Source organism: Zootoca vivipara, chromosome 4 (assembly GCF_965207765.1).
Source record: "Zootoca vivipara chromosome 4, rZooViv2.hap1.1, whole genome shotgun sequence".
Lineage (NCBI taxonomy): Eukaryota > Metazoa > Chordata > Lepidosauria > Squamata > Lacertidae > Zootoca > Zootoca vivipara.
In genome coordinates this window covers 52,339,887-52,358,426 of record NC_142587.1, presented here as the reverse complement: position 1 = coordinate 52,358,426, position 18,540 = coordinate 52,339,887, and the positions used below count along the sequence as shown (strand labels likewise).

Sequence of the window (18,540 nt, the reverse complement as noted above, 5' to 3'; positions counted from 1 at the left end):
TGATATGCAGCAAACAATTTTCCAGTGCTTTATTTTTACACACACACACCGTTTTATAAACTCTTTAGTAACAATGAATGGATGCCAATTGAAAATGTAATAAGGAGACTTGGCAGTTTCAATACTTTGGGCATTGTTTACTAATTGCAAGTTAAATAAATATGCTAGATTATATCACTCTCTAATTTCCCAGTGCAAATTATCCTATTAAGATGGCCCTAATTGGAATTGGAAATGTTTCCAAGAAATTCACATCACAGCTGTAGGTGCTCAGGTTGACTGTATGAAGAAGCAAACGGATGCAAAAGGGGTAAACCACAGATACTGTGTATTCCAGCCACAGTATTCAACCAATGCATGATCAGTATTAGTCTGAAGGAGGCTGCACGGTGTTCCCAGAGGAAACAAGGATTGCCCTGCCTGTTCCTGCTTGTGCCTTAGCACGTTTAGAAGGGAGGACTAAAGAGGATTCAGTTTCAATAAACTGGAGAGGGTACAGATGTATTTCAGGGTATGGTGTGGCTGTAGTAGTAAATTGCATATTGCAGAGATGATTAGCGGTAGCTGCTGGCTGGAAGCAGGAAACAGTTTTAGAACGTTATGGGGAAAGGCTTGGAATATAATAGGCATCCCCAAACTGCGGCCCTCCAGATGTTTTGGCCTACAACTCCCATGATCCCTAGCTAAGAGGACCAGTGGTCAGGGATGATGGGAATTGTAGTCCAAAACATCTGAAGAGCCGCAGTTTGGGGATGCCTGGAATGTAACAATAGAAGAGCATTCGGTATCTGTGGGATAAATTCCTGTATAGATCAACCTCAGCCTTGTTCAGAGAAACATCCCTCCAAATGGTTCAAAAATTCTATTTAACATTTTTGAGGCTATCATGTATATCTAAAACCTCCTCAGCAATGTGTCGGAGACCATGTGGCAAAGTGGAGTTGTTCACCCATATGTGGGAAGACTGTAAAAAAGTTTCAAGATACTGTATTGAGATTTAATATTTTGGGAGAGGTCAGAAATAATTGGAACACCATTATAAAAGACACTAGAACTTGCTTTTTGAAATGTGTTCACTGGGAAAAATCAAGATGCTGTGAGAAACTGGTCAGGTTTTTATTAGTGGCAGCAAGAACTCAGATTGCTAAATACTGGAAAGATTTACAAGGACTTCCCTTAGTGAAGTTTACCTCTTATGTAAAAGCTGACACAGCAGTTACAGATCACAAGAGGTCACAGGAAGAAAAGTTCTTTTTCAGTCTATATATATAAAAATGTTCCCACTGCGTGCACGGAGGTTACTGCCTTGCTCTGTAACCGCTGAACCAAATTGCATCAAATTAGGACAAACCGTACCTTGCCCATCAAGGAGGGATCTGGCATAATTTCCCCCCAAAAAAACCACACCTTTCACACCTAAAATAATGATTAAACACAAAAAGTGGTGCCCAAATTAGACATCACCAGCAGAAGGTCTGAAGACTCCAGCAGCATTGAGTAGAAAGACAGATCGCACGCTGCTGCCTCCAAAGCCGCGCCACCAGATGACATCACAAAATTCCACAGCAACCAACTGAAAACAGGCCTTTTGCAGCAACAAGGCCCAACATTGCCCAGCAGACTGAATAGGCCACAGCAGACTAGGCCGCTTCCCAGACTAGGCCAAGTGGAGGTAGGGGCCTGCCTGGGTGGGGGATGGGGGGTGAATAGGGGGCAGGGATAGGTAATGGGTCAGAACAGGGTGGGGGGAGACACAGGGATGAAACCTGCCCTCTCCACAGTATCTCGCCTCGGCTTTGCAGACTAGGCCACTTTCCAGACTAGGCCAAGTGGAGGTAGGGGCCTGCCTGGGGGGGGATGGGGGGTAATAGGTCATAGGTTGGGACAGGGTGGGCCCAATCACAGGGATGAACCATGGGATGGAGGGAGGAGGGACAGAACAGGGTGGGGGGGAGACACAGGGATGTGCCTATGTAAACATAACACATGAAAAACGGGGACTCTGAAGGTGAGGGAAGTCTGAAGTGGGACTCTGAGCCTCCATTTAACAAACTGAGCCACCACAACGTGTGTATTAATATAACTTTGTAACAGCAGAATCACACAGCTATTAAAGGTGCAGAAACCCTGTCCCCTTTTACATCTGGGTATTCTACTTCCAGCAAGAATTGTAAAGCTAGATGGCATTGTTAGGGTTTGAAACCTAAGCCGCTGGCAAATTAGCAAGGTCACGTGATTTAAGTTGTTAAGATCGTTAAGGCGTTAAGTTAAGGTGCTCAGTATCTATAGAGCGCTTGTTTTGTTTGCCTGTGGGGTGTGGAGCAGCCATGTCTGAAAGCTCTGGAGGAGTTTCTGTTATCTGTCTGCAATAAAACTGTCTTCAAAAGTTGGGCTTCTATGGGTCCTTACTGGCAAAGCTACAAGGCTTTTACCGCAACAAGAATCCAGCCGCTGTGCTTGATTAATGCTCTGCAAAGAGAACTGTTTCTGGTCTGTGCAGCAGAAGCGTTTTACTGGACCAGTGCAGAAAAAAACTCTTAGGCATTGGTCCCCTTTTAGGCCTACAGTATTCTTTGATTTTTTTTTCTTTTAAATACATGTATATTGGGTGTTGTTGTTTTTTTAAAAAATGTGGACTTCACTTATTTATGAATTCCATTTATTTATGAAGTCCAATGTTTCATTAGATCCTTTGTGTATTTCCCCTTTAATAGCATTAAATTGCTAATGCATTCAAAGTCTTATTTTCTTATCTGGAATTAGGGATGAACAGTAAGGTGATCAAGTTTGCTGATGACATCCAATGATTTAGGATGGTTGAAACAAAAAGGTGTATAGCAAAGAGCTCCAAAAAGATCTCTCCAGTCTGGATGAATGGGAATTAAAATGGCAAATGCAGTTCAGTGTAAACAGTGTATATTAGGACAAGAAAAAAAAGATCCAACTTCACAGATATACTGATGAGACCTGGCCAGTGACTGACCAGGACAAATGGATGTTGTGGGTTGTGGTGGATAATGTGATAGCAATGCTGATTCAATGTACAGCTGCTGTGAAAAAGGTGAGCTTCATGTTAGAGACAATTAGGAAAGAGTCAGAAAACAAACACTGTAAAATCTCTTGGAATAAGGTATGCCAGGATTGTGGAATTTTGTGTGTGAGCTAAAGTCTACTTTCTGTAGGCATCAGCTTCAAGACCTAGTTTCCCAAGCTGTACATGTAATAATAATACTCTTCAAATTGCACAATACTGTTGAAAAAGCAAGTGCACATTTGCATTGGTGTGCTTTAAACTGTTCTGATGACATTTGCTGGAGCAAACATTAAAAACTGACTACTTCCTCAGAAGGCTTGACGCACCTTGTCTAGAAAACATAAGAATCAGAAATGTTGTCAATATTATACCACCTCAACACTGGGTTACTCTTTTTCCAACTAGAAAAAACAGTTTAAATCAAATTAGTCAAATTTTGACTTTTCACTTCCTTTTCTGCAGATATTTATGATCTGCTTACTTGCATTTCATGTCTGTTTCCTGTTGCTCTCTTACTAAGTTCTTCAGTAAAGTGCAGAAGGTGGTTAATGGCACACTGCATGCAGTTGTGTCTGTTATAGCCTTGACATCATTCTTTTCATTTTTCAAAAATATCCATAGGGTTGTCATGTTTGGAACCGCCTCAGAACGTTACAGTTTTCATTGTTGATACGAATATCACTCTGAAATGGCTCTGGAATAATCCATGTGGCCTCAATGGGACCTTTTCAGCTCAGTACCAAAGGTAAGTTCTCAGATGTACTGTGACTCTCATCAACGACTTATAACACACTTTTGAAATGTTGCTGGAACTTTTCTTCAGTATGTGAGTTCCGTCCTAGTCCATGAGTTGATGTATCTGCCAAAGAAAATGTTTAAAAGACACCAGATAGACAGAACAGTCAGTGGTGCCTGTTGGAGGGGTAAAACTGCAAATGCTATGATGTAGCATATATTCTGGACCTATCCCAAAATTAGAAAATTCTAGAAAGACATAGTAATGGAAATTGAAGCAATAGCTGGCTTTACTCACAGATCCTCTAATTTTGCTATTTGGATATCTTAAAGAAATTGTACTAATAGAAAACATGGGATTAATACAACATCTCTTAACTACTGCCAAAATGATTATTTGTTAAAATAGGCAGGGGCGAGGGACGGACAGAATGAGAAAACCATCCGTGAATGAGTGGACTATGTCTATATTGAGAAAAACGCAGCAAAAAGACTGATACTGATGAATTGGAAAAATAAAAATGTGGCTCCCTTTTTTTTGCTGCGGATCAAAATTGAAATGAATTTTACACAAAGATAGTAAGGAATGCTTACTGATACATAATGTCTGAGGACTGCTTTGCTTTTTTCTTTCAGAGAATCAGACAGTGAAGAGGGCAATGCTGAAAGCTGGTCACTTATTCCTGAGTGTCAGGCTGTAAGAATCACAGAATGTGACCTTTCATCAGCAATAACAGACTATTTGCAGCTTTATAATGTGAGCATAAGAGCAGACACAGGAGAAGAGCACTCTTCCTGGGCTTATTTCGTATTTTCTCCTTATACAGAAGGTATGAATGTGTGCCTAGTTTATTCAAGTTAAGCTCTATGCAGTTGTTAAAAATGGGACAGGTAACCATTTGCAAATGCCAAGTTACTTTATTATCTGGCTTCCAGATACCAAACTATGACTAGCCACCCTTTTAATTCTCTACGATGCCCCAGAGTGATGCTAGGTCAAGTGTATTGTGGGAATTTAAAAAGCTAGATGCAGCCACCACCTGACGCTGCTCAGTCTTGGGGCCTTGACAGCTGCCCAAGAATGCTAGACGCTGGTACTAATTCTGCTCCCACTCTCCTTTCCTGCCTGTTGTTGTGGGTGGAGGGGTGGGTTTAGAAGGCTGCAGGAGGTAGGAGGGAAGTGAGCAAGGGGGCTGCTTCTTGCCTCAGTAACTCAGAGCATTCAAAGATACAGGCACTGTCCCCAAGCAAGGGCCTTGCAGCCCTAATTGATGAGTGGATTACCTCTACAAAAGTTGTTTTAATAATGTTGGTTTGCTGTAGAGGCCAAATGCCATTTATGCATGAGTTTGTTGCTTCTTTGCCTCCTGCAAAGGTGAGGTAGAGTGCATCCGTGGCACACAGGGAGGGTACTTACTCTTTGACCCTGCCGTGGTCCCTGTTAGAACGAGACACAGCTACCTCACACCTGCTGTTCACAATGGAAGGAAAATTCTCATTGTGTATAACCTGCAAGGAGGGGCCCAGTTTCAACTGGGACTGGCAGGGGCAAAAGTTAAAGCCCCTCTCTCTTCCTGCCGCTGCCACGGTCTAGTTTTTCTATCCCCTCTGCACCAGCTATTTATTTTTTTAGGTAAAACAGCTTTGCAAGAGTGAACTTTGTGGGAAACATCACATGTAGTTGGGAGCAGAGTCACCATAATTGGAATGTATGCTGCTTCATCAGACGCACTATGAATATGAATAGTACAAACTTTTAAGTGTATTTAAGTTATGTTTTTATCTTGGTCTGCAGCCCAAGTCGGTCCCCCAAGAGTTCAGTTAGAATCAATATATGGAGGAGATGTGAAAATCATCATTTTCAGTCCGGAAGCAAACCAGCAAAGAAAAATGTGGGACTTGTCTCTAAGCTACAAGCTAACTATCTGGAAAAACTCATCCTATCAGGTGCTAAATTTCTCTACACTTAAGATTTTCTTTATTTGCAGAAATATTCCTTCACTTTTAAATCATGTGTTACATGTATTCATTTCCAGAACAAAAATGCTAAACATTTAAAACTGCACTCCTATAACCATTTATTTAGAAATCCCATGGAACTCTATAGTGCTTTCGCTAGCCTACAAAAAGGTATGGTAGTGGTTCAGTTTGTGTTGATAGCTCTTTGCCAGTATCTCAGGTTACTTGTGTAACCTGAATACATGAGATGCTTAGTTGCTTGCTTGCAGCTTTAGAGGTGCCACGAAGTAGTCTACAGGCTCAAATCCAGACATGTGAACAGCTCCCCTTCAGGATCTAGATCTGTTTACGTCTGGCAAGGAATTAAACCTTATATCAAAATGCATGAACAGAATTCCATAGAATAAATGACACTGGAAATAACAAGGATATGCATTTTATGTGCATATCCTATTGCATGTTATGTTTAAACCAATATTATTATTACTATTTATTAAATTTATATACCACAGGGTAGTTTACAGTATAAAAACACACAATATAATAACAAACGAAACAATAACACCCCCAAAAAACACCCACTCACCTACTTACTTTAAAAGGCTATAGATTGTTTAATTAGCCAAAAGCCTGGGGAAAATGTTTTTTCCTGGTGCCTAAAGATACGTAATAAAGGCGCCAGGCAAGCCTCCCTAAGGAGAGCATTCCACAAACCGGGAGCCACTGCAAGGTATTGCCACCCTCCAGACCTGATCACAGGGTTTGTGTCAGTTCATATGGAGAGAAGTGGTCCTCAAGGTATTGTGATCCTGAACTGTTTAAGGCTTTATAGGTCAAAACCGGAACTTCAAATTGGACCGAGAAGCTAATTGACAGTCTGCAGTTGGGCAGTCTGCAGTTGTTATATGCTCAGACCATTTTGCCCTGATGAGCCTTTGTTGTACAGATTATCTTCCTGATAGTAATATTTTTAATGCAATACTGTATAGTGATTGATTTCACTGCAGAAACAGAAAAACTGAAAAAGAAGCTCTGTCTTACGCACAATGGTGCCGTTTTTATGTTGTGGATAAAATTTGACCTAAGCAGATATTCACTTTGCAGAGTACAGTAAAACAGAGGTGGCAGACCAACATGTTGTAAGCTGGATCTCTCTGCATCCCAAGTCCTTTAACTGGCATTGAATAATTGAGCATGTTTTTAAAATGTTCAAATAGAAACTACATAATAAAATACACTTTGTTCATTCAAGCTATATGTGTCATATATCTGTCCTTCTGAAATAATGATACCAATATTACTATTGTTGACCCAATAAAAGATTACATTATCTTAGCTTTCCCCCCCTGGATTCACATAAAAATAACTGCCCATGGAAGTAATCAACTATTGTAATATGTTATATGCAACTGTCTGTTTCTGCAGGAAAATATCCAGGATATTTTTCCAGGACAAACCATTCATGACCTTGAGCCAGAGACTGCTTACTGTATGAAGGTTAAAGTACATATGGTTCATCACGATGCTTTCAATAGTCCAGACACCTGTATACAGACACCAAAAGGTATTTATTTTCTATTGATTTTAACAATTCAAATCTATTCTAGTGTTCTGGGTTGGAGTGGGTGGGGAATAAAACCCCTTGAAGTGGGTATTCTGTGGTCAGAATTGAGCAGGGTGTTTCTTGTGCTTTCACAAGCACCTTCTCTCCCTGCTTTTTGTTTGTAAATAACATGTCTTGGATAATATTAGAGGCCATTTGTAAAATACCGTTAAGCCCTGGGCGTGGTTTGTTGAGCAACTCCTGAGGTTCTGGTTTCAGAAGCTTCGTGACCTTTTGGTTCTGGCCTGTTTATAGGATTGAAGTTTCAAACTATTAATATGTAACATTGTCCATGGACCTAACTGGATGGATTGTTTGTAAATTTTCCTTTCCTCCTTTTTATAGCTTGGGCTGGTCTGCCTCGTCCTGAAAAGCTTCAGGTTGACGCACTGAATACAAACTTCGTTTTGCATTGGGATAACATGTATGATGGAAATGTGAGCTTCATTGTACAGTTCCTAAAGTAAGAATCCTTGCCATGCCTGTCTTCAGTCTTAGCTTTTTACATTCCATCTAATTCATGCTTAAAAAGCAAGCCTGATGGGTAACTTAAGGAAGTTGTGAAGCTTTGAGCAGGAGCACTTGAGAAAACGAGCAATCTGCTTGGACCAGTTTGTAAACTGTGTGAGGAGCTTACTCCTGCTTGGACTGTATCTCCCCCCATCCCCAAGGGCCACTTTTTCACAGGTATGTGGGCCACATGAGGCTCAGTGGAGCTAACATTCAAGTAAACATCAACAGAGTTGGGAACTGTCTGCTGATACATGTATTGTGCTTACTTAATCAACCTTCTGTTGTTCTAATAGAGGTTTTGAAGCACAGGCGTCTCATGATATCTCAAAAAACTGGCGTAGTGTATCTGGATGTGAACACATTACAACCAAATACTGTGATTTATCACGTTCCGTCGACTTCATTGGAATTTACTACTTCCAAGTACAGGCTGTGAATAGCCATAGTAAATCACCTTGGTCTAAAATGCTAAAATTTGAGCCTATAGAAGACAGTAAGTGTCACCTTCTTTTGATATGCGTTATCATTTATAGGTGCTGCTTTTTATGTCTATATTTGTTAATTTTTGCAATCTTGTACAGCAGCCTATACATTATCACATTGTTACATTTTCTTCTTGTGTGGTTAGAAAAAATTAAGACCTTCACAACTTATAGCTCACAACAGTTTGAAAGTTCAGCAAGCTCTACTGCTGTGCAACCTCTTGTGTACAACAATGGCACCAGCACCATTGAAATGAACTGGAGTTACCTATCACTAGTTCCTAGTGGCTGCTTGCTAAAGTACCCAGATGTCCTCAAAAATACAGTGGTACCTTGCAAGACGAATGCCTCGCGCAACGAAAAACTCGCAAGATCTTTTTGTTGACTCGCAAGATGAATTTTTCTATGGCCGTGCTTCGCAAGATGAAATTTTTGCTTCCCCCCCCTTTGATTTGTTTAAATTGGAAAACCGCAAGACGAAATTTTCACAATACAAAACGACTCGCGGAACGAAGTAATTTTGTCTTGCGAGGCACCACTGTATGTGTTTAGATTTAGAACTTGCCCCCAGAACCAATAGCAGCAGCAGCAGCAGCAGCAACAACAACAACAACAACAACAGTGTGTATATATGTTGCAAGTTAACATACCACAGTATTACAATTTCCATCAGTTGATTCATTTTACATTCTACTGAAGCAGAGATTTTGTCTTTTGCTTGAGCTTTAGTAACAACATTGTATTGCAACATGTTTTGTTGAATTCAAATGTTTAACACATTGTATAACATTGTTTTTAAGCTAAGCTGGGCCCACCAAGTGTCAAGATTAATGCCAGTGAAAATTCCCTTAACATTTTCATTGCTGCTCCGGGAGAATCTGAAAAAAATCCAATGAGTAAACACTATAAGAAGTTGATTTACCAAGGTTGGTACTGGGCAGACTCTTTACCACAAGACAAGGTAATGTATTTTGTTTGTTTTTTAAAAAAACATAGACAAAAGCATGTATTAAAATGGACTCATAATGTAGCCCTCCTGTTCTTTCTCTAGGCCATCTATAACCCCTTCAGGTTTATGCTGAATATGGTTTCTCTGGCTAGCTAATTCCATGTCAAATGTACCTGTATGTACCGGTAGTGAAGTGCTCCAGCATCAAACAAAATACTAGACACACACTTTCCCAAATGGACTGAGGGGTGCCCATCTCACACAGATAGCTAATCTCTGACTAATCCTACAGGTGTTTGAGGTTGGAAGAATTCATAGCTCAGCAACATACAACAACTAGGCCTACTGCAACTGGTTGGAGTAGTCACAGGCACTACTGTTCTAAGGATCAGTGCCCCACAGGAATCTGTCAGTTGTTGCCAAGCCCTAGGCTGTATGTTTTCTTGACCCCCAGTACAGTATACCTGGAATTTGCAGAGCCTATAGTACAGCCATTACAACTTGCACCCAAAGTCAGAATGTCAGTCTTCAAGCTTTATCTTCAATAAGTGTCTGCTCTGGTTTACATGGTTATGTATTTTTTTGTTGTTGTACAGAAGAAACTGGAAAATAAATCTTCACAATTTATAATCCCAGACTTGAGCTCTTCTACTTTATACTGCCTAAAAGTACAAGCATTTGCTCCAGCATATAATAAAAGTAGTGAGTTTAGCAGTGAGACATGCACTAAAACTGCCAAAGGTATGAAATACTTATTTTTAGTGTTTGATTTTTTTAAAATGATACATTGCTTTTTATTTTTAAAAAAATCCAAAGTGATGTGTTTTCCTGAAATTCTATGTTGTACAACAAAACAACAGTTCCGTATAAAACCATAAAACAAGAGTATGTATATAATCCAATCTATTGGTTGTATATGCAGGCAACATCACCAATTTTTAACATTTGGTATAGAATATATTAACCTTGGCTCATATTTGATTATTAGTGGTATTATTACCACTAGCAGTAAGATTTATACCCTGCCCTTATTACATTATCAATACAGATTATGTATATAACTTTATATGAAGAATAGAACACAAATTTGTAAGCTTAGTTCAAGTAACTGAACAGAAGTTAATTGTAAACTAAGACTGGCACATTGGGATAATTATGAAAAATACCCCCAAAGCATGCACTTGTTATTTAACATGGAATGTTTACAAAGAAAGATTGACAAAGAAAGGTATCTTATATGGAAATTTGTCAATTATTAGCGTGCATAAAACCATTTTTACTTTTACTGGAACCAATTTAATTTCTGAGGTTTTGTATAGGGAAGAGTGAGCAAGCACACTATATCTCCATCTCTCCCCCCTTCACAAAAAAATTTCTCGCCACAACAACTTTCCAAGTGCCATAAGTTTTAAGTTGCTGGCTTTAAAAATAAGCTTAAGAAAGTGGTTATTGCAGAAGTTTTTTCAATATATAACTCATTTTAATTCCTTTTTCTTTGTAGGAAAATCTTTATATCCAGTCATTTTTAAAGTCTTTGGAATTACTCTTGTTTCAATAGCGGTCTTAGTTGGTGTTATATATTATATATGCAAGCAGATCAAATATGCATTCTTTCCATCATGCCATCCTCCACTGATCATAGAGGTATGTATATATGGCTTTTATTACTTTGTTATTTGCAGCAGTAAAATTATAGGACAAGTATTCTAGAAATCACATCATGGGTGCTTATTATGTATGCAGTGCTTACGATAAGCATACGTTTGCCATTTGCACAGAGAGAAAGAGAATGTGTGCGCGAACTGAGATATTCCCAGTGCTCTACTTAACAGATGCTCAAAAATGCCATGCATGTACCTGGAGTTCCCCTTCATGCAAGGAGCTCTGGGCTGGGGTGTATATATACTGTATTTTTCTGTGTATAAGATGCCTCCATGTATAACACACACCCTATTCTTGGGTACTCCAAATTAAGAAAACACCCCTCAGCACTGCCTGTGTATAAGACGAGCCCCAATTTTAAACAGAATTTTTTGGTTTAAAAAACAAAACCCTAGTCTTATACACGGAAAAATATGGTACATTGCATTACCCTTGAATATATTGTGCAGTGAATCTGCCTGACATATTACTTGGGACATCCTATAGATCTAATATTGGCATAGAAATGGCATTTTTATTCTATATTGCTGTAGTGTATAATATCCAATAGCAGCTGGCGTGGCTGTGCTGCTTTCTCATCTCCCGAATGTGAAAGTTGACTTGCCCTTACTGAGACAGAGAGGAGCAAGGCAGCAGGAGTGTGGCGCAGGCCCAGTGCAGACACAGCAGCAGAAGCATCGGATGGGTTCCACTGCAGCACCACCACTGCACAGGGATCCTGCTGCCTTGCTTTTCTCCCTCTATTGGCTACAGTGGGTCTACTCTATGAATAACATTGGATATAACACCATGTATCCAGTAATGTATCTATTGTCAAATTCCCCCAAAATGCCATTGAAAGAAGCAGCTGTTACCAGAAACTTCCCCATCTCCCACTAAGACATCTAGGAGAGCTTAACTTGTATACTGATGTTACAATATTCTGTGTATCACTTTCCTGCATCTAATTGATTGTCCACATCTCTACTTGTGTCATATCAGTGACTGGAGGGGTATGGGGAAGTGTCAAATGTTGTGACATCAGGGCACAAGTTAGGAGCCATTATGGATGGGGAAGCAGAAGCTAAATATGTGGGTACAAACTTTAGTGTGAGCAGCCATGCATTAGACATAATGTGTACCGTGGTTCTAAATCGCTTGTTCCTAGATCTCAGTCTGTATTTTAGTGACTGGTGTTGCCTGTTTAATGCTTCAGAGCAGGGGTTTTATTATCTTTTTCAGTGTTTTATATGCCAACCATACCCTCATCCTTAATAAATATTGTTGTTGTTGTTTAGTCGTTTAGTCGTGTCCGACTCTTCGTGACCCCATGGACCATAGCACGCCAGGCACTCCTGTCTTGCACTGCCTCCCGCAGTTTGGTCAAACTCATGTTCGTAGCTTCGAGAACACTGTCCAACCATCTTGTCCTCTGTCGTCCCCTTCTCCTAGTGCCCTCAATCTTTCCCAACATCAGGGTCTTTTCCAAGGATTCTTCTCTTCTCATGAGGTGGCCAAAGTATTGGAGCCTCAGCTTCACGATCTGTCCTTCCAGGGAGCACTCAGGGCTGATTTCCTTAAGAATGGATAGGTTTGATCTTCTAGCAGTCCATGGGACTCTCAAGAGTCTCCTCCAGCACCATAATTCAAAAGCATCAATTCTTCGACGATCAGCCTTCTTTATGGTCCAGCTCTCACTTCCATACATCACTACTGGGAAAACCATAGCTTTAACTATACGGACCTTTGTCGGCAAAGTGATGTCTCTGCTTTTTAAGATGCTGTCTAGGTTTGTCATTGCTTTTCTCCCAAGAAGCAGGCGTCTTTTAATTTCGTGACTGCTGTCACCATCTGCAGTGATCAAGGAGCCCAAGAAAGTAAAATCTCTCACTGCCTCCATTTCTTCCCCTTCTATTTGCCAGGAGGTGATGGGACCAGTGGCCATGATCTTGGTTTTTTTGATGTTGAGCTTCAGACCATATTTTGCGCTCTCCTCTTTCACCCTCATTAAAAGGTTCTTTAATTCCTCCTCGCTTTCTGCCATCAAGGTTGTGTCATCTGCATATCTGAGGTTGTTGATATTTCTTCCGGCAATCTTAATTCCGGCTTGGGATTCATCTAGTCCAGCCTTTTGCATGATGAATTCTGCATATAAGTTAAATAAGCAGGGAGACAATATACAACCTTGTCGTACTCCTTTCCCAATTTTGAACCAATCAGTTGTTCCATATCCAGTTCTAACTGTAGCTTCTTGTCCCACATAGAGATTTCTCAGGAGACAGATGAGGTGATCAGGCACTCCCATTTCTTTAAGAACTTGCCATAGTTTGCTGTGGTCGACACAGTCAAAGGCTTTGGCATAGTCAATGAAGCAGAAGTAGACGTTTTTCTGGAACTCTCTAGCTTTCTCCATAATCCAGCGCATGTTTGCTATTTGGTCTCTGGTTCCTCTGCCCTTTCGAAATCCAGCTTGCACTTCTGGGAGTTCTCGGTCCACATACTGCCTAAGCCTGCCTTGTAGAATTTTAAGCATAACCTTGCTAGCGTGTGAAATGAGCGCAATTGTGCGGTAGTTGGAGCATTCTTTGGCACTGCCCTTCTTTGGAATTGGGATGTAGACTGATCTTCTCCAATCCTCTGGCCATTGCTGAGTTTTCCAAACTTGCTGGCATATTGGGTGTAGCACCTTAACAGCATCATCTTTTAAAATTTTAAATAGTTCAGCTGGAATATCATCACTTCCACTGGCCTTGTTATTAGCAATGCTTTCTAAGGCCCAAAATATTAATAAATAAAGCAAAATATTAATAAATATTAATAGTACATTATTCTAACCAAACACAATAGCTTTACCGGTATATAGTGCCCTGTATGTAGACATCAGTAATTCTCATTACTTTCTGTGTACTTTCCCACCTGCAGAACATTGAAGGAAAAGATTTGCGCAGTTCCTACTTGCTAACTTCAGAAGAGCCAACAGAAAACTGTGTTGTCATAGCTGACAGTAGCATTCTAAATGAAGTTGATCTGACCGACTTTAAAGACCAGAAAGAGATGGAAGAGATCAGCCAAGACTCAGGAAACTATTCCAATGATGATGGTATCTCTAGGACTAAAGACTCCCATTTAATCCAAGAACAGAAAGCAGAATAACTCTGTAAAATAATGGGTAGAAGCCATTATTATGGGTAGATGAGGGGGTGCATAAATAGCAACTTGCAATTTATGCATCTTGCTGTTAGCTTCCAAGAAAGACTTTGTGCCAAGACATGACTTGACAACTGGTTCTTGCACCATAGATTTTGAGTTTTGCGTATTGCTATTGGCACAAAGGCTCAGGTGTGGAGAACACTTGATTTCACTACCAAAATGTTTACTTCATTTTGACGGGAAGCTGGTGCTTAAATGGAGGTTTACAAACATGTAATATATGTCTGTGTGAGAGTGTGTATGTTAAATACAAAAAACATCCTAAGACAATCCTAAAGCTAGACTTCACCACTGTGGATGCTGTGTTGGTTGATAAAGTATAAATATCTGTGAGGATTACGGATCAGCTATAGGCTACAGTGGAGTAACACAGGCTAAAGCAGTTTCCAAATGTACTGACAGGATGGCCTCTCCAGCTTTTCACGGGGAAATTTTTTTTGCTATAACCAAACGCATGCAAATATTGTTAGTGCTTTCCTTACCATGTTGATGACTTTAGGTGACTGACAGAGCAGTCTTAACACAATGCCTGCTCTGTGTTGTATTTCATTGTTTATGTGACCTTATTCAAGATCACATACTGTATGGTTTAGCCAGTATTAGTTTATACCAAGTATTCATAACAGATAAAGGGTTTCAGCCACGTGGATACTTTGGAGAGTAAATGTAAAATGTCTTTCTCTCAATGGCGGTCGCACTTACTATTTTGAACAGCCTTCCTTCAGAATTTAGACATCTGCCACCTACGTTTTTTGTTTGGCATATGTTAAAAACATGTTGCCTGACCATTAGTGCATTTCAGTTTTAATGCAAATAAAGCAAACTCCTTTTAAGAAAGGTTTTTAAGAAAAAAGAAAAAGAAAAAGTCTTACTTACAATTTAGTTGTAATAAAAAGTACAAAAAATCTTAGAAACTAAGTCTCGGAGAATCAAAAAAGTCAAATGGTAATTAGGGGGTCACCAATAAATACTTGATTTGGGACAAGGAAATCACTAGCCAGCTCTCAAAAAAATAAGACTTTTTTTTTAGAATGAGCAGAGACATCCCTAATTAAATTACTTTCTGGGAACTAGTGTAGTTTTTACTGTGATTTCTTCATTTTGTCCTTGCCAACCAGGGAAACAAACTGCAACTACTGACCAGGCCTTCAGTATTTTTCAGAACATATTTAACTTTCTAATGTGTTTCCTTTTTATAGGATGATGAAAATTAATATATACTGGGGGGGGGGAATAGGAACACAACATTTGTGTACAAGATGGATTTATTCTGACAACTACTAATCTCACTAGCATCCTCCAATAGCAATGTAAGAAATGAAAGCATTTTCACTCGCATTAAGAGTGTGCCCAAATTTAGTTTGTCTGTATAGGTGTCTAGCAAGCTAATGCTTATGAGAAGGTGTGACTGCAATTATTGCAATCCATTGCTACTGTTATTTCAATTAATTTGTGCAGTTCAGTTTCACAATTCATTATCCTGTTTAGAAGTGTCCAAATGGTAGCATAGTGTTGTTTATTCAGTGTTAACACCAGTGTACTTAGCCCCATCAGTGAATACCTGTTTTTGCTGAAATGTGGGTTCCTAAGGCACAGTTATACAGGTGTCATCTGGCTGATCTTCTGAGTAGGTGGCTAGTTGATGTGGAAAGTAGAGAAAATGTTTACAAAGCACAATCTCCATTTACCAGTAGAGCGGGACAAAAGGGGGTCCGCACAATGCTTAGGTGCAGACCCTCATTTAGCTTTATGTTTGATTTTTTGGGGGATGTGTGTACAAGCAGCATTGCAACAGGTCACCTACCCCAGCATATTATCACCCAACTGCCTTGGTAAAAACAAACAAACAGACAAAAATGCCTTTGTGTAAATAGTTTGTTTTTTTAAGTGAAGTGTGTACGATGATTTTATTGCAGTATTTACTTAATGGAAACTAAATTAGATGACCTTGGAAGGTCAGAGTGCAAGTGTGTGTGCGTGTGCGTGTGTGAGAGAGAGAATTTGGCACACTGCACCATCTGTTTTCAGGTAGATGCATCCTTTCCACATATTATTTGGTTTAATGTGGAGACAGGCTAGATATGTTTTCTAGAATGTATGAAGGGCTGGGGAAGCAAATATATGCTTACATATGTTTTTTTATGTGAAATTGTGTTCTGAGTATGGATGTCAGGTAATTCCAACAGAAGCGGGAGTGGAAATTGCCAGTTTGCTTTTTTGTCCCCTGTCCAGAACAGAAATCAATCCAGCAATCAGTGTTCGCTGTTGTTACTGTTTCAGTCCACAAATAATATATCTTGATTACTGTTTTTCCCATTTGCATAGCATTTCCTTTACAGTGAACTGAATAGTGTGGAATAACATAATAAGATCAGAATTATGTAAAATTGCACCAGAGCAGACAGCAAAACAAGTAACAGTGGAATGAATGTATGAATCTTTATTTGCATCAGCCACCAGCCATAGGAATAAAACAAACGAAATGCAGGGTACATAGGATAAAGGTAAAAAATCAGTTATATAAACATTTTTTGGGGATTTGTTTCAATAGTCAAATAGTGGATCTTATTCTAATTGAACCTTGCAAGAAGGGACGCGCGTGGTGCTGTGGTCTGAGCCACAGAGCCTAGGGCTTGCCGATTAGAAGGTTGTCAGTTTGAATCCCAGTGACGGGGTGAGCTCCCGTTGCTCTGTCCCAGCTCCTGCCAACCTAGCAGTTCAAAAGCACGTCAAAGTGCAAGTAGATAAATAGGTACCGCTCCAGCAGGAAGGTAAAGGGCGTTTCTGTGTGCTGCTCTGGTTCGCCAGAAGCGGCTTAGTCATGCTGGCCACATGACCTGGAAGCTGTCTGCAGACAAACACCGGCTCCCTCGGCCTATAGAGCTGTCTGCGGATAAACGACGGCTCCCTCAGCCAGTAAAGCGAGATGAGCGCTGCAACCCCAGAGTCGTCCACGACTGGATCTAATGGTCAGGGGTACCTTACCTTTACTTTAAGAACCTTGCAACCTTTGCTGTCACTTGCTCCTTTTGGTCTGCCAAGAGAAAGGACACTGTGGCAGTGGTTGGGAGACCCGGAATGGATAATAATAGAGGGGTGATAACCTCATTCCTCAAATCAAGTAACAGCAGAAGCCTAACTGCAGCACTGCATGTGATGAACAAGTTCTGAAGGGAACATTCTGAAATGTTCCTGTCAAAAGTAAGGATGTAAGGAGTCAGTCATTTCCATCCTGTCTTCAGTTCATTGAAATCAATGCTTTTCCCATTCTGCTACATTTCAGCTTTCGCTAAAACCTATCTTCATCTCGCTAACCACTATGGCCTAAACTAATGTAATTAATTAGGTAATTGATTATGTAATCAATTTCAGTGGAAGGAAAGGGTCAAAAACAATTCAGAAAATAACATATTTACATAATGTTTGCAGATTAAGAAAAGAACAATAGCAAATATAACTCATATTCACATTTCTGTTACTGACCAAAACTGTGCAACTTGCAGCAATTTCTGCTTCCACTTCCATTTCTGTTGAAATTCTCAGACAACTCTAGTGTAAAGGGCTCACTTGTGCTCTGGCATGTATATCAACAGGATCTTACTTCTGTTGTGTTACTAGGGTTGCACTATCAACCAAGAAACTATAATGCCTAAAACAAGTTTCCCATGCTTAATTTAATCCTAAAGATGCTGATATATAGTGCCTTTTAAAGTTATTTAGCCTAATATTAGATAAAAAATCATGAGAACTTCATCTGAAAAAGTGTGAAGTCCTGATTTGTATGGTACTCTAGTCTTTGTTTAATCTACTCCATCATAGCACAAAATATTTATTCATACTTCCTCATATTGAACTCAAAAGGACTTGAGTCTGAGAAGGCATTTGTAACGCTGTGCTGTATTCCCCCCCCCTTTACTTGTTGGGTTTGTAGTTATCTCGGAACTTAAAACAGGGAATACATCAGATTTTAAACCAACTTGCTGTAATAACGAAACCCACATGATGCATGACTCATACTCTCACCTATCCATAGATGCTGTTATGACAAGCAGCAATCAATGCTATTCCTCTGCACACATAACTGATTGTTTTTTTTATGTTTCCATGTTTTGGTACTTTGTGGACATTGTATTGACTTTAGATGTGGAGTGGGACTCCTCTGCAGTGGCCTTAAGTTCAGTGAGCAATTGTATCCGATTGTGAGGATAAAGGGATCTAAAGATGTACTGTACTGTACTGTAAAAATCTATAAATATAACATATTAGACACTGGTGTTTTGTTTTTTTACCTCATTGGAATTTTTATCCTGTTACAATGTACTCTACTTTTTTATTACTTCAGGTGTCAACTTTGTAACAGTTTTATTTATAAGGAAATTTGTGTTGATAAATAAATAAATAATGCCAGAGACAA

General features: G+C 39.7%; 1 protein-coding gene across 1 annotated transcript in view; it reads left to right on the top strand.

The window, feature by feature from the left end:
* The window catches only part of IFNAR1 (interferon alpha and beta receptor subunit 1), a 23,697-nt gene extending 5,157 nt beyond the window's left edge, over nt 1-18,540 (top strand). Inside the window, exons 2-11 of the mRNA XM_035115173.3 lie at nt 3,656-3,779; nt 4,406-4,599; nt 5,565-5,716; nt 7,154-7,292; nt 7,677-7,794; nt 8,138-8,337; nt 9,127-9,287; nt 9,872-10,016; nt 10,777-10,919; nt 13,839-18,540. Coding sequence (XP_034971064.3) covers nt 3,656-3,779; nt 4,406-4,599; nt 5,565-5,716; nt 7,154-7,292; nt 7,677-7,794; nt 8,138-8,337; nt 9,127-9,287; nt 9,872-10,016; nt 10,777-10,919; nt 13,839-14,069 — 1,607 coding nt within the window. The 3' untranslated portion in view covers nt 14,070-18,540. The remainder of the gene's footprint in view (nt 1-3,655; nt 3,780-4,405; nt 4,600-5,564; nt 5,717-7,153; nt 7,293-7,676; nt 7,795-8,137; nt 8,338-9,126; nt 9,288-9,871; nt 10,017-10,776; nt 10,920-13,838) is intronic.